This window comes from Semicossyphus pulcher, unplaced genomic scaffold (assembly GCF_022749685.1).
Source record: "Semicossyphus pulcher isolate SPU_LCO1_2020_fin unplaced genomic scaffold, fSemPul1.0.p SCAF_20, whole genome shotgun sequence".
Classification (NCBI taxonomy): Eukaryota; Metazoa; Chordata; class Actinopteri; order Labriformes; family Labridae; genus Semicossyphus; species Semicossyphus pulcher.
In genome coordinates this window covers 21,236,690-21,260,772 of record NW_027211694.1, presented here as the reverse complement: position 1 = coordinate 21,260,772, position 24,083 = coordinate 21,236,690, and the positions used below count along the sequence as shown (strand labels likewise).

General features: G+C 44.5%; 1 protein-coding gene across 3 annotated transcripts in view; it reads left to right on the top strand.

Annotated features, from left to right (window-relative positions):
• Positions 1–22,926, top strand: part of sbf1 (SET binding factor 1) — a 74,807-nt gene extending 51,881 nt beyond the window's left edge. For 2 of the 3 annotated variants that reach the window (XM_069670932.1, XM_069670931.1), the window contains 25 exons: positions 633–701; positions 828–986; positions 1,146–1,411; positions 1,547–1,719; positions 1,819–1,892; positions 4,111–4,303; positions 4,404–4,531; positions 5,418–5,593; positions 7,227–7,363; positions 7,527–7,734; positions 7,835–8,031; positions 9,458–9,595; positions 9,681–9,776; positions 10,800–10,874; positions 11,342–11,514; positions 12,677–12,853; positions 12,950–13,051; positions 13,138–13,323; positions 14,821–14,947; positions 15,050–15,180; positions 15,273–15,617; positions 16,372–16,577; positions 16,669–16,756; positions 16,836–16,967; positions 17,651–22,926. In XM_069670932.1, coding sequence (XP_069527033.1) covers positions 633–701; positions 828–986; positions 1,146–1,411; positions 1,547–1,719; positions 1,819–1,892; positions 4,111–4,303; positions 4,404–4,531; positions 5,418–5,593; positions 7,227–7,363; positions 7,527–7,734; positions 7,835–8,031; positions 9,458–9,595; positions 9,681–9,776; positions 10,800–10,874; positions 11,342–11,514; positions 12,677–12,853; positions 12,950–13,051; positions 13,138–13,323; positions 14,821–14,947; positions 15,050–15,180; positions 15,273–15,617; positions 16,372–16,577; positions 16,669–16,756; positions 16,836–16,967; positions 17,651–17,749 — 3,855 coding nt within the window. In that variant the 3' untranslated portion in view covers positions 17,750–22,926. The remainder of the gene's footprint in view (positions 1–632; positions 702–827; positions 987–1,145; positions 1,412–1,546; positions 1,720–1,818; positions 1,893–4,110; positions 4,304–4,403; positions 4,532–5,417; positions 5,594–7,226; positions 7,364–7,526; positions 7,735–7,834; positions 8,032–9,457; positions 9,596–9,680; positions 9,777–10,799; positions 10,875–11,341; positions 11,515–12,676; positions 12,854–12,949; positions 13,052–13,137; positions 13,324–14,820; positions 14,948–15,049; positions 15,181–15,272; positions 15,618–16,371; positions 16,578–16,668; positions 16,757–16,835; positions 16,968–17,650) is intronic. The other variant, XM_069670933.1, reaches the window with a different exon arrangement.
• The last annotated feature ends 1,157 nt before the right edge of the window (positions 22,927–24,083 follow it).

Here is a 24,083-nt window from a genome sequence, read left to right as displayed (position 1 = left end):
AGGTGGAGGTGTGTGGGAATGAATAACCTTCTTAACAGTCTGTTTAAGCAGTCCTCCATCTACTAAATTTAGATATCTTGAAGCCAGACGAGGACAAACTGAAAGAGGATGTTGAGAATAAATTCTTCGATTACTTCCCTAAATATTCTCAAAGAGCAGCTCCAGTCATATTGTCAGATATAAAATGCTCCGCTTGACATAATAAATTGTCTGATATGTTTTTTCTGCAAAATATGTTTAATTACCTTGTAAAAAACCTGAATCTGCATAGGCCCCGCCCACTATGCAAACGGCGACGCAAAAACAAAACACGTCTCTGCCATCGTTTAGTGGCAGCTTGTTGAAACTTAGCAAGCTTGAAATGTAGTCATTAGTAGTAGTGTTCATGTTAGTAGTCAGTAGTGAGTTTACAAAAATTACGATGACGGTTACAGCTGGCTCGTGCGTCGCCGAAGTGGTTGCCATAGGTTACACATAATGATATGCACAGCGTCACCCCGTCCATTAATGGGACTGGCTCCTTAGGTTTGTGACGTCTCAAACCTGCCAATCTGAGGTCTTTAAATATTTATTACACACTGTTTTTTATGGTTTGCAAGTTTTAACACGATTGCTGATCTGTTTCTGCTCAGGACTGCTCACACATGGATGAACACGGTATTGCTGCTGCGCTCCTTCCACTGGTCACGGCCTTCTGCAGAGTGAGTTCATCACCAACACTACATAACATAAACCACAGCTCTCTTGGTTTTACATCCTGAACATGAACTCTTACGTTTAAAGTCTTTTGTCACTCATTAAAATCTCTTCTTGTGTTTGTGTGACAGAAACTGGGCGCGGGCATCACTCAGTTCGCCTACAGCTGCGTTCAGGAGCACATGGTGTGGACCACCATGCAGTTCTGGGAAGCCATGTTCTACAGCGACGTCCAGAGCCACATCAGAGCTCTGTACCTGGAGACGGAGGGAGGGCAGCAGAACAACTCTGTGAGCACCTAAAAGTTACCACAAGTGATGGATGATGGTCTTTAAATCCGCCTACGCAGCATTCAGACTAATGATTCATCCTCCCAGCCCGCTGAGCAGAGTGTCAGTTTGTTCTTGAGATAATTAATCATGAATGAACCTCCTTTGATTTGTTCTCAGGAGCAGCAGGACGGGTCAGGCAGCGGGAGGGAAATCAGCGCCCTGGATTTGGCGTCGGAGCAGAACCGGCTGTGGCCCACGCTCAGTAAGGAGATGCAGGCGGAGCGCGTGCAGAAGGAGGAGAGCACCGTGTTCAGCCAGGCCATCCACTACGCCAACAGGATGAGCTACCTGCTGCTGCCGCTCGACACCAGCAAGAACCGGCTGCTGAGGAGCTCCGGCCTCGGAGACGTGGAGAGCGTCAGCAACAGCTACGTCACAAACAGGTAACATCAGCTGTCGACCTTCAGAGGTTTAATTTACACTTCATCATCAAGGATGCTCAGACCACATAGTGATGTGTTTGTGCTGAAGCTGTGCACCATGAATTTTTCAAAGCAGTTCTGTTTCGTGTTTTGCAGTATTGCAGGCAGCATGGCGGAGAGCTACGACACAGAGAGCGGCTTTGAGGATGCTGAGAGCTCAGACGTTGCAAACTCTGTCGTCCGCTTTATCAACCGCTTCGTAGACAAAGTGTGCAACGAGAGCGGAGTGACCAACGAGCACCTGAAGGCTCTCCACGCCATGATACCAGGTATGTAGGCATCGAAACCTCTCACACTTGCTGACCTCTCAGCGAGCATCACACCAAACCTCATAAAAAATCTGTCACTTTTGTCCTCCGTCTTTGCAGATATCGTTCAGATGCACATCGAGACGTTAGACGCAGTCCACAGGGAGAGTAAGAGGCTCCCTCCGATCCAAAAGGTAAACAAATCCTATTTTTACATCCCACTGGACAAAGACCACGCGAACCCCTGCCAGCCCCGCCCACTCCCCTCTCCACCAATCCCTACAGCTCAGGCTCACAGTGTCACGGCAGGTACGTCTGTCCTCCAGAGACAGAAGCGTGTGACTCACTGCACGCCTGAGCAGTGCATGCTGGGTGACTGCTCTCTCCCCTGAGTGCCTTCTGTGTGAAGGGTGCGTGCTGTGTGCTGGAGAGGGACGGCGGCTGCGCTGAGCATGATGTGACGTGTTTCGTCGTTCAGCTAAAGACTTGAGTGAAACATTTAAATGCTCAGCGCTCCGGTAGTGTCCTCCCACGTGAGCTGATTCCTCTCCATCGTCTCCCTCGTTTGCTCTCACAACTTCCTGTCAGCATTTTTGTTGAAGCATGTGAGTTCACGTCCTACTGTGTACAGTTTGCTGCTATAGATGTGTCAGCTGTGAAGTGCCTACAGAGGAAACTCGGCCCCTTTCCTCGCTGTGTAACTGCAGCTGGAATGGGGACGTGTGCCACATTAGGTGTTGTGTAACAGATTATGAAACTGGGTAGCAGAGTTGTAATTCATTTTCTGTCAGAAGTGGAGTTCCTTAGGAAGCTCTCCAGGGGGACAGGAAGTAATGTTAGAGGCCAAAGGACAACGCAGCGTCATGCTGATTACAGAGTCTTGTTCCGAGTATTTGGATCCTCTGAGACAGTTCAAAACACTTTTTATAAGGACACCGTATACCACGGTTTGCTACAATCATGCAACAATAGTAGAATCAGTTAAATGTTAGCCTCTGTCATTTTATCTTCAAAATAGTGCCGTTAATCTGATCCAGGATCCTCGGCATGGTTCTGAAAGCATGAGATTCTGATGAGTGCAGTGGTTTGGTCTGGAAATGCAAACCTTCTTGGGCTGTGTATTGGCAAATATTAAGCGACGCAATATGTATCAGGATACATGGGTACGATTTAATTTAGAAAAACTGTTAAAGTAGAAAGAATAAACTAGCATTAGCATACAATCTGATAAGGGTGCGCAATAAGTCGACAAGATGGACAAAAATCGCGGATAAAATTAGTTGGCAACATGTGGTTAATGTCGGTGACATCATTGCGCACTTTTTTCTGGAGTTGCTAAGGGGTGAGCCATCTCACATCCTTACTATCTCTGCTGAGAGTTGTGCAGGCCAAACAGCGACCGGGAAGCGACAGGTAAACAAAACACAGCGGTCGATGCAACACCATCGCGTCCTTAACCTTTAAAGTCTGGGAGCAGTTCACCCTCAACGCTGCAAAGATTTATTTTATTGCCTGTCCATTGTTTACAGAAAAAGCTGATACTTGATTTGATTTATTTCTTCTATCAGCACTTTGTCAGTCGTGGGTTTTAAACGGACAAAAATTGGATTTTTAATTTCTGTTTTGTATCAGTAGGAGGCAAATCAGCAGCACAGTTTATTAAAGACATATTTTTGAATGAAGACGTCATTTTTATTGTCTTTATTGTTAGTGAGAACATGCTTAAAAGAACTGCAAACTACATTTAAAGCTGAGAGCGAAATAAGAGCCATCAAGTCATTGTGCAATACATCAGATTAGTCGATTTATCCCTTCGATAATCGATGACATCGAGAGAGTGGTTAGTTGCAGCCCTACAAACTTTTTTCCTAAAACTTCTTTTATGAAATCAAATAAATCCAATATAAGAAATCTTCGCATATAAACTATCAATACAGCATCACAATAGCTCAATACTTACACCTTTATACCCTGTAGGTCTGCATAACTGCTTATTATTTTGGATCTAACATTTTACAGTTGTGTTAAACCACATCTGAATAGAGCTGCATGTTGCCGTGTTAGAGAGGAATAATGTTAGCTAGTATCGTCTGTTTTATTTAAATATATGTTTCTGCACAGTTATCATCCAGCTGGGTATAATTGTGTGAACAATGTTCTCTTAAACATCAGGCAGAGATCCTGTTTTATGGGAAAATCTTGTTTTTTTGCAGGTTTTGATATAATTGTGTTGTATGAGTCATTTGGGTAAACAATCTTTATAAAGAGAGTTTGAAAGTGGAGTTTGTTTTAGCACCAACATGTGGATCTCATTTCACTTCCTCCTGTTTCCCCTGCTGCATCATTAACCTCCTCTCCTCCTCTCCTCCTCTCCTCCTCTCCTCCTCTCCTTCTCTCTGTGTGTCTCTGCAGCCCAAGCTGCTGAGGCCCACTCTCCTGCCCGGCGAGGAGCTGGTGATGGACGCCATGCGGGTCCACCTGATCCCGGACGGTCGGGAGGAGGCCACGGGGCTGATGGGAGGTCCGCCTCTGCTTCCTGCTGAGGGCGCCATCTTCCTCACCACCTACCGGCTCATCTTCAGGGGCACGCCTACCGACCCACTAGGTAAGAGATGATACACACACACATTCGAAAGGCTTGAGCTCCATTGTGTGTGGGGGTCCTCTAACCCCTGCTCTTTGCCTTGTGTGTCTTCCTCCTGCAGTGGGTGAGCAGGTGATGACTCGCTCGTTCCCCATCGCCTCTCTGACGAAAGAGAAGAGGATCTCAGTCAATTTACCCATGGACCAGTACATCCAGGAGGGGCTACAGCTGCGCTCCTGCACCTTCCAGGTATGCTCTCAACTCCTATCAGGAATATCCAGTCCTTTTTAAAGCTGCTGTGAGGAGTTTGTAGCTGCTTATGAAACAGAAATGAATACTGATGCATCAACAAAAGCAAACCAGACCACCAGGAAGAATTCTAACTTTATCTATACAGTTATTTTTAATGTCTGTTACTTGCCTGACGAAGGTTGAGCACCGAACAATGCGAGCAAATAAAAGTATTTTCTGGAGGTTAGACAGTGCGTGGGATTTACTCGTATTTTTGATGGATTTTTACTCTCCTACGCACCTTTCCTGAAACAGATGTGTGAAGTTTTTCTCTACTTTGAATGCCTCTCACTGCTGCCTCCGGGTCAGACGAGGCGATTAACAGTGCTGTGAACCTTTGGCATGGAAAGTATTACACTTTCCACGCCAAATGTTCACAGTGAGTGAGGCTGTTAAAATAAAGCAGGAGGAGTTTTTTTAGTCAGAAAACACTTCAGCAAATAGATAAGACACACTGCCTTGTCCACATGGGGCACCAAGATCGACACAAAAGGAACTCACAGAAGCTTTAAGGTGTTTTCGGACTGAAAGGAAAGCGACTTCTTTCCTGGAGCGATTACTCACAAGTCCATGCAAAGATGCAAATTTGAAATATTTCAACACGAACATCAAATTTGTGCGATGCACTGTCGGGAAAGGAGAAGGAAGTAAAATCTACTTTGTGCCACTGTGAATGATTTCATGAATTCTGGCAAGTTGGCTTGGTTTTCTGACTTATCTGGAAGTGCGATTTTGTGTTTAATCAACAAAAATAAAGACAAATAATCCCCATTTGCTTTTGGTGTAAATACAACACAACTATTCAATTGTAAACATGTTGTCTCTGCTCTCTGTCCGTCTGTAGCTGATAAAGATTGCGTTCGACGAGGAGGTGGCGTCAGACCTGGCTGAGGTTTTCAGGAAGCACATGCACAAACTGCGCTATCCCCAGCACGTCCAGGGCACCTTCGCCTTCACTGTGGGTCAGTGCGGGAAGATGGTGGTGGAGCACAAGACCAAGGACAAGAACCAGTCGCTCAAGTAAGGAACCACCTATTTTTAAATGCAAGAGAAACCCCATTCTGCTCGAAGGAACCATCCATCAGAGAAACAAGCTGCTAAATCATTCCAGGCTTTGACCTCACAGAATGACACAGACGAAGCCTCACATCTGTAACTTTCTATTTACATCTGTTAATTTACAGCTTCCACAGCTGTTGCTGTCATATTTGCCCTATTTACCCAGTTGAGCTCGAGAACTTTCACCTCATATTTCACCAGGCTGAAGGTCAGAAGCTGTTACAGTGTGTCGTGTAACTGAGAGGGTAGCTCTCCCAAAGGAGTGACGCCACCTTCAGGAACAGGATGTGGAGTTTCTTGTGTTGCATGTGATGTGATTCGTGTGCATGCATTCGGAGTCACCTCGGTCACGACACAGTGCACTAAGTGTGAGAGTGGAAACATGAAAGCTCTCAGGTGTGCAGAGAGCGAGAAGAGAGCAGCGATTTCTTCCCACTGGCTGCATTTCAGCTCTGAGTTCTGGCTTCATATCACCCACACTGTAAGATGCAAACATAATGTTTAATTTCCAACTGAAAAAATTGCTCTAACTTCCTCTGTTTTGGTTTCTAATCATGATTTGAGTCTGCATGACCTCAGGAGGAATCTTTCAGTGACGTTATGTCGCCTCAAACGTTGGTCTTTTGATCATTTTATTGGTACATGCTCGGGTTTAACCACCATGTGAATCGGTTCCCTCTTTATTCATAGTCTCAGCAACTCCTTCCAACCCCTGACCACAGACACACACACACACACACACACACACACACACACACATACACACACACAGTTCTCCCCTCTTTCTTTTCTGGAGAATGAAAGGAGCATGAGAGAAGCTTTCATGAATTATTCATAAATGGAAAATGTGGCTGCAGTTTTATCGGCCCTGTTGTTTCCATCTCTGCACTGTGCGTGTGTGTGTGTGTGTGTGTGTGTGTGTGTGTGTGTGTGTGTGTGTGTGTGTGTGTGTGTGTGTGTGTGTGTGTGTGTGTGTGTGTGTGTGCTAAAAAAAAAACTCCCTTCACTCTTATTTATACTGACTCTGGTTGTGGCATGCTACACACCCGTGAATGCATGGCTGTTGATTATGCACAAAGTCAGAATCAGCTCATTGTCAGCGGGAGCGGGACGTTTGTGTGCTAAAAACAGGAAGTGGACTCTGCAAGAAAGCAGCCCCAGTTAGTGACCCAGCAGCAGTGGTTGGTCTGCCAGAGAGGGTAGGCGGAGCTAAGTGGCTGCTTCTCCGGTCTCTGCAAGTGTTGCGAGTAAACAGTAATCTACTATGGCTGAACAAACAAAGAAAAGATGGATGACTACAGATACAACTTCAACAAGAAGTGAAAATCCAAAGAAGAAGAAACAAACTCGACACTCAGATGAAGACAAACAGTCTGAAAAGGAAAGTGACCGTCAGCCAGGAAAATCAAGAGTTACAACCGGAGCCGACCGTGGACGTCACACATGCAGCACTGTCTGGATATCTGGGAAGTGTGCTCCTGCAATTACCGTTAATCACCATAGGTGCCGCCAAAGAGAACAAAACTGAGATCTTCGAGATTATCACTTTAATCATGTTGAACCTTTTCCTTCTCCCTCTTTTCTTTCTTGTCAGGACGCTTTCTAAAAACCTGGTGAAGAGTGCAAAGAGGACGATCGGGCGGCAGTATGTGACCAGGAAGAAGTACTCTCCGCCCACGTGGGAGAACAGGAGCAGCTTCCAGTCGGAGATGGACGAGGATGAAATCTCAGGTAATCACAGTAGTAAGATTTTTACACTGTTGTATTCTGTTCGAAATGTTCTGTCACTGAGCCAGGTGTCATTAAGCGTCAGCTCACCTGTTGTCCTTTAAATGAGTCTCCTCGTTGTTAGAGATGTGTGCCGTGTAGTAAGTTCTCCTGTTTCCCTCCACAGTTTCAGAAGAAGTGGACCAGAGCTCCCTCACCCTCTCCTCCACCATCCGCTCATCCGACAGACAGACGATGAGCAACGTTGTGGAGCGTGCCTGTTGTCGAGACTACCAGCGGCTTGGACTGGGCACGCTCAGTAACAGCCTGACGCGCTCTAAGAACGAGCCTTTCAGGATTTCAACTGTCAACCGCATGTACACCGTCTGCAGGAGGTGAGAGGCAACACAGACAGAGCTGGACGTGAGAGCTTGGAGTCATGTGTGGACAGTTGTGCTTAATAAGATGTGTGTGTGTCTGTGTGTGCGTCCCCAGCTACCCCGGCCTGCTGATTGTGCCTCAGAGCATCCCAGACACGACCCTCCAGAGAATTTGTCGCTGCTACCGGCAGAATCGCTTCCCAGTGGTCTGCTGGAGGAACTCACGGACCAAGGCCGTCCTCCTGCGGTCTGCAGGCCTCCACGCGAAAGGGGTGGTGGGCTTCTTCAAGTCCCCGAACGCCCCTTCTTCAGGTAGAAAAGAAAAGTGTATTTAAGGCATCAACATTTCTGATAGGATGACAATTTGAAATTCTTTCTGCAAGCTTCATGTCCTGCTTCACACAATTAAAAGATGAGATGGGAGGTTCGACTCTTTTTACTAACTCCAGTTTGTGTGAGTCACTCACTAAAGAGAGTCACCCGAGTCCGTTACCCTGAGCTTGAATCCCCCACCGGCCCAAGTGCCCATAGAGCATGCGTTAAATTTAATGGTGCGGCTCTTCTGATTGATAGTGAAGCGAGTCTATTAGCGGGGTGTGTGTCGCTCGTTTTCCCATGATTGTGTGCGGAAAAATGCTTTTTGTGACCTGAGCGAGTCAGTGAATGATTTGTGTAACTCGAGTCAGACCTTCAGCTCAGGGCAGGGAGCGAGCCCCGGGTGCCGGACTGTGGGAGCGAGTAGTTCAGTTGAAACAAGCGCAGAAGTGGTTGTTTTACTCACAGGACGAGGCTTATACGGTGGTCTTGCCTCAGATTCGTAGTATGCAGTGGCTAGTAGCGGGTACGAGGGGTGAGTCGGTGAACGATTTTGTGGGGATGAGGACTCGTGACTCCCGAATCAGTTAAAAGAGTCGTTCGGATTGACTCATGACTCGCCAATCACAGTCCTTAAATGTTAGCTGCCTTGACTTTACCCTCAGAGCTCCTTTAGTGGAGGAGTGAGATTAGTTAGGAGTACAAAAAACAGGGTAACAGTTTGTATTTATTTGGGTATAACGTGGAAAAATATGCAAGCAATTAAATGCAATTTCTGGTCATCTTGAACCTGGGCCCAAGTTTTTTTTGTTTTTTTTTACATATATTGGGCTCTTTATAACTAAAAGGTGCAAAAAGCTTTGAAATTGCTCCAGTAGAATGATTCAGCCAGGAGCCAAATAGGCTTCAGTACGATGCACCAGAAACAGACGTTACATCGCTCTCTTGAAAGCCACCAGACTCCATTTAAAAAAACTAATTTTTCTTTGCAGAACACATGCGTTGCTTTTCTCTCGCTGCCGCATCCACCGAGTTATTTTGTGTTATTAAACAATGTGTTGGATTCCATCTAACCATTAAAGACATCTGTCACACAATAACACACAATAACAAACTAACCTGTCGAGGCAGCTGTAGACCTGTAACTACTGTGTTCTGCAAGGTAAAATTACTGTTTTTATCAGTGGAGTTTGGTTTTTAAAAAAAGCTTTTACTGGAGCAACTCTAAAACGTTTATAAATAATTTATAATAATAGAAATAATTTATCCCATTCATAAAAATACAGGAATCCACCTTTAAGAGTAAAGGGATCGTACATTCTTGTCTGCCGTTTCTTCAGCAGCTGTTAAGCCACTTGAATGTACCTTTAACTTAAAACAAACATATTAGTTACCTGAAACATGTGTTTTCTTTTCCCTACAGTGCCCTCCCAGGCAGACTCCACCAGTCTAGAGCAGGAGAAGTACCTGCAGGCCATCATCAGCTCCATGCCTTCTTACAGCGAGAGCAGCGGCAGGAACACACTCAGCGGCTTCACCTCCACACATATGAGCACCTCAGGTGGGTGGACTGACACACTGATGTAACACGTTTCTGCGAGAGGAGCCTCGCTGATCACAGAGCTGACGGTTTCTTCTCTCCGCAGACTCGTCAGATAAGCTGAGGCAGCCGAAGATCGGCGCTCTGATGAAGCAGGTGATGGGAACGAAGGAGGACGTTCCTGGAACCTTCAGCAGAGGAGGTGAGACACGTCTGTGTGTCCTGATGTTGCTCCTGTAGTTGCTGTTAGCTTTAGTTGGTCTCTTAGAGTCCTGGTTTCAAAACAAAATGTGTGAATCATGTTTACAGTCTTAAAGGGTATTTACAGCATTTTAAACCTGGGCTCTATGATAACACACTTTGGGGTCTAAATGACTTAAAGGTGCAAAAGTTTTGGAATTGCTTTTGATTGCTGCAAAATGGGCTGCAGTGTAATCCATGCCTGCATCACTTTTACTTGGCACTGACAGGCTCAGATTGTTATTCTTAAAGTCTTAAAGTCTGACATTTTTATTCAGGGAAGTTCCCCTTTCTTTGACCAGAAAGAGACCTTAAATTGCTCTTTCAAAGTCACCAAACTTCATTGAAAAAATAGTTATTTTACGCCACATTGCTCGACTACCACCGCCTTGTTTGGTTAGTTTTTTTGTGTTGTAGTGTGCTACATAAATATTGTGTTGGATCAGAAGTTGCCATCTGAAGTCACACAACTACACAATCAGACTTACTGATCAAGGCAGTGTTACACCATCAACACTTTTTTAAGGTTAAATTACTGTTTTTGTCAATGGAGTTTGGTGGCTTTGAAAAGGGCGATGCATTGGCTGCTTCCTGTTAGATAAAGGTTCTTCCTCTTCATGGGTCTATCTCTGTAGGGATCCTTTTCTGTAATGTTGTCAGACATTTAGAGTAACAATCTGAGCCTGTCAGTGAAATAAACAAGAACTTTTAATGAACATACTTTGATCAGGCACATTGCAGGTGTTACATTGCAGCCAGTACAGTCTGATTCCCCTCTGCCGGTTGAATCAATCTACTGGAGCTCATCCAAAACTTTTTCTACCTATTAGACCCTGATAATATGGAAGAATAGGGCCCAAGTTTAAACATACTCCCTTTAAATCTGTTAGTGAAACTGGGACTGGACCAGGACCAGTTTGTTTGAAACCATCCTCCACTGTGTGGCGTTGTTGTTTAACTCGCCGTCTCTGTCATTTGACCTCAGCTCTGGGTCAAAGGGCGAAAGTCATCTCCCTCTCCCAGCCCAAAGTGTCTGGCAAGGCCAGGAACCCTCCTAGAGGTACAGTAGGTCACGCCCCCTCCCTTCCCTTCACTCCTGTCTAACCAATCAGATCTCTTTCCCAGTAGCGTCAGTGTGTTTGCCGTGGTTCCTGATAGTGTGCTGTCTCTGCGGACTAATGGTCTGTCGTTGCTGCCTGTGTTGATCACAGAGCTGCTGTGTGTGCATGCTGCAGCTCTGCTGTCTGACGTCCTGTTTGTTGTTTCTGTTTGATTCTTCTCTCTGTCAGAGTTTCATCATAATGTAGCTGTTTTTTAGCTAGCTCTAGCTAACTGGACTGGGTACTCTTCAGTCATTTCTGCCTTGTTTACCAGCATGGCTGTGTAAGTAGCTGTGGATGTTTTAAAGGATAATTTATAATAAAGCGGAATGATCCTTTAACGCTTTTGACTTCCACGTGAGGTTTGAGGATTAGTTTTAGTCTGTTTTTAAGACTCTACTTTGTCTGTGTGTGTCTGTTACGACAGGTAAATGGGGCAGTATCCGGGGCAGCGGGCGTCTAAGTGCCTACAACCCAGACGTGGGGACGCGTCTGGCAGGGAAAGAGTCTCCACAGCCTAACGGAGGACCGAGCGAGGCTCTGTTTCTCCGGCAACAGAGGGCCTACCTCTACATCATTGGAGACAAGGCCCAGCTCAAGGTAACCTAAGATACACTGAATACCATGTTTTTAAATATTTTGGGGTCTTAATAATGAATGGGTCCAAAAACCTTTGGAAATGCTCCAGTAGATCTCTTTAGCCAGAAGCCGCAACACTGGCTGTAACGGCTGCACAGTTATATTAGGGGGCAGATGAGGCAGATCGAAGTACAGTGTTCTTATCATGACAGATGATTCTAAGTGTCTGACAACAGTACAAACACCTTTTCTTTTATAGTAAGATCCAACAGGCGTTAAATTGCTCTCTCCAGACTCTCACACTGCAGAACATCAGTTGCTAGTTTACACCGGTCCTGATTAGTTACATAAACAAACTGTATGTTTGTTTTGGATCAGCACTGACCATTTAAAGCTGAGGAACTTTCAGGTTGTGTTTGGCGCCCCCTGTGGACCAATCTGTACCTCTTACCTCTTTGCTGCTTTGGTCCCGGTCATGCTTAATTGGTGGTTTTTAACAAAAACTCTCATCCTGCTTTCTTTCACAGTCATATGTATCACTCACTTAAAATTTTTGCTCTGGAAAATGTAAACAAAGGCAGCGTGCAGTTAATAGATGCAGTTAAGGAGCAGTTTCCGGCATTAAAAATAACTATGTAGAAATAATCGATCTTGTCGCTGATGTTCAGGTTTGCTTTTGTAGATCATGCAGAGTTATCAGAATAAATTCAAAGTTTCATAACCAGCGAAGGAGCTTTACGGCACCAAAGTCACATCTTAACACAAATAAACTAACTGATTGAGGCAGCAGTAGACCGGCACCTCCCGAGTTTAGGAAGGTAAAATGGCTGTTTTTGTCAATGGAGTCTGGTGGCTCTGAAAACAGCGATGTAGCAGCTGTTTCTGGTTTTCAAAAACATCTTATTATTAAACAGAAATGTCTATAATAGTAGGGATCCTTTCAGTAATGTTGTCAGACACTTAGAATAACAATCTGAGCCTGTCCGTGACAATAAAATGGAGGGATTCCAAAACTTTTTATACCATTTAGACACTAAATAATGTAAAACAAAAAAAAATAGGCCCATGTTTAAAAACAGGCTTTAACTTGGAAAAAGGAAATGTTAACAAAAAGAAAAAGAAAGAGCAGAGAAAGTACTCATCCTGGTTGGGAGTTACCAGTGTTCACTTGTGTTGTCTTCAGGGCGGGAAGCAGGACTCGTTCCAGCAGTGGGAGGTGGTTCCCATCGAGGTGTGTGACGTGCGGCAGGTGAAGAACAGCTTCAAGAAGCTGATGAAGGCCTGCGTGCCGAGCTCCCTGACCACTGACCCCAACATGACCTTCCTGCGCTGCCTGGAGGAGTCTGAGTGGATGGCTCTGGTTGGTGCTCTCTGCTTCTCTCGGCTCATTTTGTGACTGTCGCATGTTCTTTTTACTGACTGTGTGTGTGTGTGTTGTGTGTGTGTGTGTGTGCAGCTACACAGAGTGCTGCAGGTGTCGGTCCTGGTGGTGGAGCTTCTGGATACAGGCTCGTCGGTCATGGTCAGCCTGGAGGACGGGTGGGACGTCACCACGCAGGTTAGACTGACAGCCTTAAACTTAACTTCATGTATAGAAGTTGTCCTCTGATTGAATACTGATTGTGGCGTGTTGGGTGTGTGCAGGTGGTGTCTCTGGTGCAGCTGCTGTCGGATCCCTACTACCGAACCTTCGACGGCTTCCGGCTGCTGGTGGAGAAGGAGTGGCTGTCGTTCGGTCACAGATTCAGCCACCGAGGAGCACAGACGCTGGGCAGCCAGAGCAGCGGCTTCACCCCCGTCTTCCTGCAGTTCCTCGACTGCGTGCATCAGGTGGGTCTGCAGAGCTGCAACAGAAACGCAGTGAATAAGATAAATAATGTAACAGCCTGGGTTTCTAGGTGACATCGTTTGTGCTTTGATTGAAGATCAGTTTAAGCACGAGAGATAACACAACTAACAGAGATTGTGTAATGAGTATTTCTGTTCTCCTCCCTCTTACTATATATACATGTAAGACGCTTCCGTGTGTGTTTACATTTTAGTGTAAATGTATTTCCTGTTTTGAGGATCAGTGACGTGTGTTCTGTCCTCTTATCACATGCAGGAAGTGTCTTCATTTAGCTCCAGTGGCCTCAGAGTTCCTTATAAAGAATAGGAAGAGGAACCAGGTGTCACTGACAACAATCTGTCATTGATACTTGAAGCAAGTAATCACAGTTTCCTCGCCATCAGCTGAACTCAAGTTAATCATTCCTTTCGGTGTTTTTCAAATAAAATCGTTTGCACAATCAAGCCTGCAGGACATCTCCATCTTAAGAGACATTTTTAGCATTGAAGGTCAATAAGTTCGGGTCTGTGCGACGTAAACTTGGCCATCTGCATGGATCATCTGCATGCAGCCTAAATATTATGACTGACCTTCATGTCTTCAGATATCATATCAAGCATAAAGGGACCCATGTGGTCCGTGGCTGTCAGCACACAGACTGTATCTGAGAGGTGGACGTAGCCTCCTGGTCTGTGAAGCCAATGCAACATGCATTATTTCTAAAGGCCAGCTGTCTCCCTTAAAGGGCCAGTTTGCCGATTTTCACTCTCACTCCTTTAATGCTATCATGGGGAGCTGATGCCGTTATGGTTGGGGGGAAAAAAGCAATTTGGCTCTGTGCCTTTAGAGGACGCTATCCGCTTCTTCAACGGGCCCTGAAAAACCAGGGAGCTCGCTAAACAACACTTCCTCAATCTAGGACGCCGCCTCTGATGTCATGTCTCTTTCAAAATCGTCAGGGTTGAAATGTCGACTGCAGACCTGAAGATTTTTTACCGGAATATTATCGTCGTATTCCAGATTCTGTCCCGGGAGGGGTGCAATGCATGCTGGGTGTTGTAGGAATGTAGAATGGGCGAAACCAGGAGCTGTTTGTACAACTTTCTCCACAGCTATGGCGCCAATTTAAAATATTATTGCTTCTATCGATTACAGAGAACACCAGCTTTGACTGGCAGTGGTTTTTTCCAGGGGCGGACTGCTCCTTTAATACAGCATGATAAGAGGTTAGCGTAGATGCTGCTGTAGCATCACATATTTCTGAACTGGAGAGTATTTTCTTCATAGACAGAAGGGCAAAGAACGGGATCGAAGACTTTAATGCCCTAAAGTTTGCTGATCTGGTAGGATAAATTTAGCCCTTGATAGATAGATGGTTCATCTAATCCCCTGCCAAGTACTTTTTGTTGGTGCCTGCCCTTCTCCAAACAGCTTCTGAGGAAGACTTCTGAGATGATGTTAAACAAGCCCTGACCTTTGTCTCTCTGTCTCTCCCTCAGATCCACCTGCAGTTCCCCATGGAGTTTGAGTTCAGTCAGTATTACCTGAAGTTCTTGGCGTACCACTACGTGTCCAACCGCTTCCGCACCTTCCTGCTCGACTCAGACTACGAACGCATAGAGCTGGGTAACAACAATTTGTTAACACAAGTGTAACAGTGCTCAGAAACACACAGAGACGTGGATACAGTGTGTATATTCCTGACAAGCCCTGTGTGTTTGTGTGCAGGCGTGCTGTACGAGGAGAAAGGTGAGAGGAAGAGCCCTCAGGTGTGTAAGTCTGTGTGGGACTACATCGACAGACTGAACAAGAAGACTCCGATCTTCTACAACTACATGTTCTGCCCTGAAGACGAGGAGGTGAGACGCTGCTCTCACACCTGACAGGCTTTAAGTTCAAGTTTAGCTTATTAAATGAAAATCATACATATGTTGTCGTTTGTGTGTTCCAGGTGCTGCGGCCGTACACCTTCATCTCCAACCTGAAGGTGTGGGACTTCTACATGGAGGAGACTCTGTCCGAGGGTCCGTCCTACGACTGGGAGCTGAGGGGCCGGCAGGAGCGCGTCGCAGAGGAGACGCCGGAGAAACCCGACAGCAGCGGCCCCAAATCGCAGCGACACGTCGTGTGGCCGTGCTACGACAGCCTGAGCAAGGTGGTGCCCGACGCCATCACCAAGCTGCTGCAGGACCTGCAGAGTCTGGAGGCGGAGCTCGGACAGACGTCGGAGAAGTGGAAGGACACGTGGGACAAAATCAAGAACACGCAGAGAACCGAGACCAAACTTGAGAGCAAGGTGAGACGGACATGTTCAAGTGAATCTTTTTTTGCAGCATCCAAAGCTCGACTTGAAGGCAGAGTCTGTTCAGAGCAGCTGAGTGAATGTTTTCTCCATTATTTAAATAGACAGATGGTGGCTGGTGTTCTTCGCTGGCATCTTGTGGTGAAACATAAGAATGCTGTTACGAACTTAAAGGACCATTCTGTAGTGTCTGCATGTTTGTGCCTCATTTCCTCCACAAGATACAGCAACGCTTCAAACTTTATTCTTTGGCTTTTGATTCGCAAAGTACTTCTACTACTACTTCTAAGCCTGGAGTTAAACCACTGCAAACAACTCATTTATCAGACAATCACCGCTCTAAGGAAAAGGGTCACCTTGCACGACCTCCTCCGCCACACTGTAGTTCAGTTTACTGGTCTGCAACGGCAACAGAATCTGCTGAGATACTCGTTCACAGCGTTGATATTTTAATGAATAAATAAACAAACGTAGCTGAAGTTCAGTCAGTATGTTTGCAGTCAGTTTTGTGGAGTTCCTGCTGGTGTTTGTGTCATGTGGAAGACACCAGGCGACACACCGCAATGGGGAAAAAAGAGAGGAAGTACAGTAGAGTCCAATAGAGCCAATACGACACTGTGGAAAAGCGTGTTCCTTAGAAATGGCTGAATGCAGAGAGCTTTTAAAAAGCCGTTATTTGAAATGCAGACCTTGTTTTTCTCTCCTAAAGTCAACTGCATGTTTGAAAACGCTCTTCCTTCCTCCTCAGCCGTCGTTCAACAGCTCGCTGCTGATGTCGTCCAACCTGAGCCACCAGCGGCGCTCTCAGGGCGTCTACCTGCAGGAGAGCGGGGTGGGATCCTCCATCAACCTGGCTCTGGACTGCGAGGCCAGCGCCACCTCCACACCCGTCGCAGGTCGGCCCAGCACCAGCACGCTGTACAGCCAGTTCCAGAGCACCGAGAGCGAGAACAGGTCTGTACCATACTGGCTGTTCTGAGGCATATAGAGGAGAGTCATGAGTGTAATAATCCCTAAATGTTTTGCTCTCATCTTCTCCCGTCAGGAGTTTTGAAGGCATCCTCTTTAAGAAAGGTGCGTTGTTAAAACCCTGGAAGCCGCGGTGGTTCGTCCTGGACAAGACCAAGCATCAGGTAAGAAGGAGAGGCGTTTGTGGCTGTTTTTAAGGCTGTTGTAATTGTCTGTATCTAACTGCTGCACGTTCATCCCCAGCTGCGATACTACGAGACCCGGCAGGATAAGGAGTGTAAAGGAGTGATCGAGCTGGCCGACGTGGAGTCTGTCATTCCAGGAACGCCCACCATGGGAGCGCCGAAAAACATCGAGGAGAAAGCCTTCTTTGATGTGAGTTCGTCTTCGCTTCATTCAGGTTCTTTTTCCTTGAAACACATCTGAGAAGTGAGTCCGTCTTATATTCGGGGTCTAGACTTTTAAAGGCAATAATATACGTTCACAACAGTAGACTCATCTGTAAAGCGAGTGTACCCCTCATGACTGAGGCCAGCTGTCACTCACATCTACGGCGGCTGGGGGATGAAAGATGGAGAGACACGTGATCGTCCGGAACAAAGTGGCTCAAAAGGCTGAGCCACTGAGGCGGAGTTATGATGCTAATTTTAAGATAATGGTTATCAATGCAGCAGTCGTTAAATAGCTGCTAAGAAGCCAAGAAATACGGTGTCCCAGAGGGTAATCTCTGAAGACGGCGAGCCCAACAAGATCGACTTAAAAATGCTAACAGTCTTAGCTAACATGCTAACAGAGAAAATCGTACCGTGGTCCTTAAAGCGGCCGCTTCAAGAGACTGACAGGAGAGTGTGTGAGTGTGTGACTGACGACAGAACGAAGGTCTGCCCGTTACCGGAGCTGTCATCCAGCTGTTTCAGGACTGATCTATAAATAGACCTCACTTTGATGCTTAGCCAACGAGAACGAGCATTAGGTCAACGACACCGTGTGGGGAAATACTTGGTCTTGTGTGCAAATTGCTGGAATTAATTTTCTTTCCCTTCCCTCTCCTCTTTCAGCTCAAGACGACCAAACGAGTGTACAACTTCTGTGCCCAGGACAGCCTGAACGCACAGCTGTGGATGGACAGTGTTCAGAGCTGCCTGTCGGACGCCTAAAGAGAGGAGGCGGGACTCTTTACGGAGCGATGCAGCCAGGAACGAATGAGCAGTGCGGAGAGAGGAGACGGGGCCTTTCACCACTTCTGCTCCGTTCCGTTCGCTAGTGTTGAACTAATAACCTTTTGCGTCACAACGTTTCAGTGTTTTTGTTATAAAAGTAAGAAAACAAAAAAAAAAAAAAGTCCCCTGAAGAACCACTCGCTGTCGTCTCACACGTAGCTGCAGCCTCTCACATCCCCGACAGTCTGACCAATATGTGCGCTGGATGACAAACAAAGCGTATCAAAGCACGTCGATGCATTTATGCAGCTCGGACCAGCATGAAGATCTATCCAGACCCTCCACCTGTAACCCCCTCCCCCTCCTACTAACCCCACCCGCCCTTTAAGACACTCCAGGAGGAATGACGGAGGAGCTGCAGCCGGCGCGGCCACATACAGACTCGTAGAGAATCTAAAGATGGACTGGTGGATTGACGGACCAAAACAACCCTCGCTGCCTGATGTCGCCCATTCGCAGGAAATTCAGAGGAACGTGCTGCAAGAGGAGGGGGGGCTGCTCCTCAACGGTTCATGAAGGATTTTCTTTTCTTTTCCAAAATCTCAAATTTATACCAGAAAGAGATCAACGCTCATCACACCTCTGCAGCAGGTGGGGATGATGAAATACTGTGAAAGCCATGAATCATTCGTACAGAACAAAGCAGGAGAGCCAGTCGGGGAATCGCAGTCTGTCAGGTATTTTGAGTGTCGGTGAGTTTTCACTGAGAGTGTTTACAAAGTAGACAAATACTTCCCTCACTAAGCTAAACTCTGCTCTTCACCTGTGTGTTTTTAAAATCAGTACAACCACTATTAACATTCAGATTTTTTAAGGGACGCTGAAGGAAAAAGGAGGGATTTATTTTGTAGTGATTTCTTAAAAACAATCTATAGAAGGAGATCTGGAAGGTGGGAGATGAAGAGGAGGGATACTAATGAACAGAGTGATGTTATGGGATGCTGCAGAGAGACTACAGTTTTATAGAGGTGGACAGTGACTCGCGACGGTGCTCCAAGTGTCGGATACTGGGTGTTAGTTAAAGGAAAGGTCTGGTATTGTCATCGATGACTTTGGGCCATGCTACATTTGCACTTGTTGACTCTTAAAAACAACAGAATGGTTATGTTATATTTATACAAATCATTTCACATGCTTGTCTTACATCTGACTGTTGATAAACACAGACATCAACCTCCTACATTAGCTGCTGAAGCTAACTGCAACCTTGTTTTGTAAGCCCAGGCAACTTCCCGGCTAAGATAGGATCACGGTTTGAGTCGTGGATCCGGTCATTGATTAGTCATCAAAAAAGAGACAAATCAAACTTTCTTTCTTCCTTTAATCTATTTTACAGTGTAGCAAAAGAAGCCTTAAAATGTGCAGGTTTTAACGCTTGATTGTTAAAGACCAATCAAGCTTGACCTTTTTTCTCCAGATCGACAAACGACAAGATCAGCGATAGTCGAGCGAGGTAAAACAGCGAATAAAGGGAGCGACGGTTACGTTACTGAAAGCTGTAAATTAGAGAAATAAAACATTATTATTTGTTTGTACATGACGGTTAAGTTCTTATAATGTGTAGCTTAGCAGAGAGCAGAGGAGAGAGACCGAGGCAACGACTGTTCCTACGCCTTTTGACTCCTGACCTGCGCTAACGCTTAGTTCACTTTAAGGTTTTAAGCTAACTAGCTTAACCCAAAAGTAGCTGTATGTTGAGCTAACTAGCATACCAGCTGTTATCAGGCAGAACTACTAAACATTTAATGCTCATTGTTTCATACATGGCAAAATTTGACTAGCCTATATCTAAAGGGATAGTTTAGGTTCTTCAAAGTGGGGTTGTAGGAGCTTCTTATCAATAGCAATGTATTATGTGCAGTAGAAGACGGTCGAACAGCTCCTGTTTGGAGACGCTGGCCGGAGCACCGACACGGAAGCTAAGCTATGTATCACTTTAGACGGGGTTATGACACATGCTTTACTTGCGCTATATTTTTGATTATTTTCTCTGCTTCACTTCGGACAGCCCTTTTCTTTGGCACTTTTTTTAACCCTTAAACAGTTTTTGAAAATAATCGAAAATATAGCGTACACTTCAGTTGATTGGACTTTTTAAAGTGGCTAATGTAGGTATTTCTTGTGACAATGTCCACAGCGGTACATTAGCTTAGCTTTCTTTATGGTGCTCCGGCCGGCTTCTCCAAGCAGGGGCCGTACAGATCCATTACGTAATGCACTCACTATTGATAAGTATAACATACAACCTCTCTTTAAAATGTGAACTATCCCTTTAAGAAGTAGATATAGCTACTGTAAAGTAAATGCAAATTTAGCATGACCCATTAGTCAGAACCGCTACCAGACTTTTCCTTTCATGACGCTGAAACATGGAGCGCCGGTCACATGTATACAAGGTTTCATCACCTTCACTTGGACTCGGTGTGTCAGAGTCTGATGTACCTGTGTGACATCCGTCAGAAGTCCACCTGTGATGACACCAATGTTGTACACAGTCGAGTCTGTTCGAGAGTTTGGAGAAACAGCACGTTTACCTGGAAGGTTTCAAACAACAAGTCACTTTTTTTTAACGTCAGTTGTTCGTCAAACTGCCCCCCCACCTCTATTCACCCCCCTCCTCCACAGACACACAAACCACTCAGACCCACACGTGTTAACACAAGCCCTGCTATGTAAAATAAGGTTCTACTGCTGTCTTTGTTGAACATAAAATTTGAAATTGTAGATTTTTTTTGTGTCTAATAACTCCTTTGTATATACTACTCCAGATTTGTATGTAACGTTTATGGTAGTAATTTATTTAACTTGTCTCCTCAGTAAGAAAGTTCCTCAAGCACCACTTTATTTTGAAATTAGGAATTCAATGTGCCATTTGTTTTATTTCTGTATTAATGTGACTAATGCTTTTTTTTTTTTTGGAAAAATGTACAAGTAAACCCTCAATGTCTTTTTTTTTTTGGTAAACATTGATGTCTTTACTCATCACCAACCGTTCATGCAGGAGTGGAGGCGGTGTGTTAGTGGAAGCCTGTGGGCTGTTTTTAAAGGCTGGTTGGATTTTACTGTGTAGCTCACCAACGATGGTTTGATGTTCTGGATGGAAGTTACAGTCACAATAAACCTTCGACGCATCAAGGCTTCCTGATGTGGGTTCTGCTGCTTGTATAAAGGGTAACTTTAGTATTTCTTAACCTGTGCCCTATTTCTAGTCCCCATATTTATGGGTTTAAATGACTAATATGTACATGTAGTTTTGGAATTGCCTCAGCCTTGATCATGTCTGCAATGTCTAATGACGTCCACTCAAAGCTCTTTTGTTGTCGTTTACAGGCTCAAGTTGTTACTCTAAGTGTCTGACAATAAAGAAAGGATCCCGACAGACGTAGATATATATTTTGTTGAGGTAAAATGCTGTCTTTTAGCTAGAAACATCTTTCTCTTCAAAGCCACCAGACTCCATTGACAAAACCAGTAATTTAACCTTACAGAACACAGGAGTTGCTGATCTTTCGCTGCCTCTAACTGTTCATTTGTTTACATTATTACATATTTTTTTAAAGGGTTAATTGTGAATCAACAAAATATTTGTGCAACACAAAAACATTTTTTAACTCTTAAGTTTTAAAAGTATTTAAATGGAAAAGAATAAGATGCCTGTTGGAAACAAACATCTGTGACATCACTGACAAAACATTTTACCTTACTGCTGCTGCCTCTAACGGTTAGTTTGCTCATATTATTACAGTTTTTTAAAAGGGTTCATTGTGAATCAACAAAATGTTTGTGTAACACACAAAAAAAATTAACTCAACATTTTAAACTATTACTCTTATCAAAAAATGTTATAGATTAAGATGCTTTTTGAAAACAGACACATCCGTGACATCGCCTTCTTCAAAGCAACCAGACCCCACTGACAAAACCAGTAATTTTACCTTCCTACTGCTGCCTCTAACGGTTAGTTTGTTCATATTATTACATACTTTTTTTAAAGGGTTAATGTGAACCAACTAAATATGTATGTAACATAAAAAAATATTTTTTACTCTAATTTTTAAAACCATTAAAATGTTAAACAGTAAGATGCTTTTTGGAAACTGAAACATCTGTGACATCGCCCTCTTCAAAGCCACCAGACTCCATAGACAAAACATTTATTTTAATGCACAGAACACAGAAGTCTACCACTGTCAGTTTGTTAGCTTTTTTGTGTTAATGTGTGTTGCACAAATATTGTGTTGGACCGGAAGTAACAATTAAAAACATATCATTCATAAAAAAACACGAACCAGTCAAGGCAGAGTAGACAAGCAACTCCTGTGTTCTGTGAGGTAAAAGAACTGATTTTTTAAATGGAGTTTGGTGGCTTTGAAAAGAGCGCCGTAACAGCTGTTTCTGGTTTTGAAAAAAGAGTCTTACTCTTTAAGATAAGGTCTATAATTGTAGAGATCATTTCTGTAATGTTGTCAGACACTTAAGAACAATCTGAGTCTGTAAGAGGCAAAAACAAGAACTTTTCGTGGATGTACTTTGATTGGGGGCAGTACCCAAGTGTTACCCTGCAGCCATTACAAACTAATTGTACTTATTAGTCATTTAGATCCAAAGATATGTCCAGGTGTAAGAATACAAGAGTCTACCTGCGATGTTTTACTGCCATCACACAGTCAGACAGAGACTGAATCACTGCTGCTGACGTGTTGGTTTTTAGACTGTATCCGTTAAGTTTGCTGCAGAGATCATCATTGTGCATCGTTAACTTTCAGTTGACCTTGTGCATCTTAAAATAATCTCCCCCTGAGGAACAGATGGACCTCGGTGTCAGCAGCAGCAGCCGGACCCCGCCTCCCGTGGGAAGCCTCGGTGTGTCCTTGTGTTTGTGACCGTAGTCCTCATCCAGTCAGACCCAGCTCGTCTTTTCACTCTCGTTTACTCATCTCGCCGTGGTAACGCTCTAAAACAGTTACATTAACCACAACAATATGACATAATCCTTTTTTATTTATTTTTGTTCTTTTTTTATTAGAAATGATTTTTCTGAGCCGGGTTATGTTGTCAATCATGTCAATATAGTTTTTAGATCCAAATAAAAACTGTGGGTTTAAATGTTTAAATCTGTCTGTGGTGTTAATGTTTCATTTCATCAGGTTTCACCTCCGATCAAACATCTTTCTGGGTTTATGATCGTAATAAATCAGGTATTTTAAGGCAGAAACTAAACTTTTAGAAAAATATTGCTTTGACGATCAAAGAGCATTTTTGACATGATGTATGATCCTGGAGTTCAGTTGCAAGCAGAAACACAGTGTTGCATTCAAGGACACCTACATATTCATAACTGCTACTTAATGACATAATTGCCAGATATTTAATTGAGGCGGGTTTCACTATTACTAGTGATGTCAGAGTCTCTGCAAGTTGATTTTTATATTGTATTGAAACATATTTAAACCACAGAGTGTATAAAAAGATGGACGACATGACAGCTCCTTTAAAGTGAAGCCCAAACCTCTCTATCGCCCCCTGCTGACTGGCTGCAGTACAGGTCATAAAGTCAACAATGACATTTACTGTCAGATACAGTCAGATGTAAGAACAGGGTCAAAGTTCAAGGTGTAATGGTATGATGAAGTTTCATCTCCCCTTGTGTGCATAATGCATGGTAAGTTTGCTTGAAGGGAAGCTGCAGGCCTAAAGTAAAACAAAAACACACACAACAACATAGTCGATCTGACAAAGCGTTTTCATTTCACTGCTTCCCAGCTGATCAGCAACAGAGAAGACGATGAAAAGCGAACAGGCAATATTTCGAGGTGAGACATATTTAATAACCCATTAAGCTAGTGTTAGACGACAGCTAAAGTGAGCATTCAACCACTTTCTAGCAGATATTACAGATTCAATAGGGGTGGGCTCCATAGTAGTTCAGTGGGTTGCACTGTCGCCTCACAGTCTTGAGTTTGCATGTTCTCCCTGTGCATGTGTGGGCTTCCTCCCACAGTCCAAAGACATGCTCGGTAGGTTCACTGGGGACTGAAATGTGTGAATGTGATAGATTGTCTGTCTCTATGTGTCAGCCCTGTGATTGACAGGCAATCCTGAACAGGATAAGCAGTACAGATAATGGATGGAACAGGAGAGAGGTACCTTACAAGTGACTTAATGCTGATGTAAGCTGTTGTCTAACGGCAGCTAATGGGGTAACAAATGTTTTTACACCTGGACATGTGGCCCAAAGTCCCTCTGGATGTTCACTTTTCTTTCTTTTTTG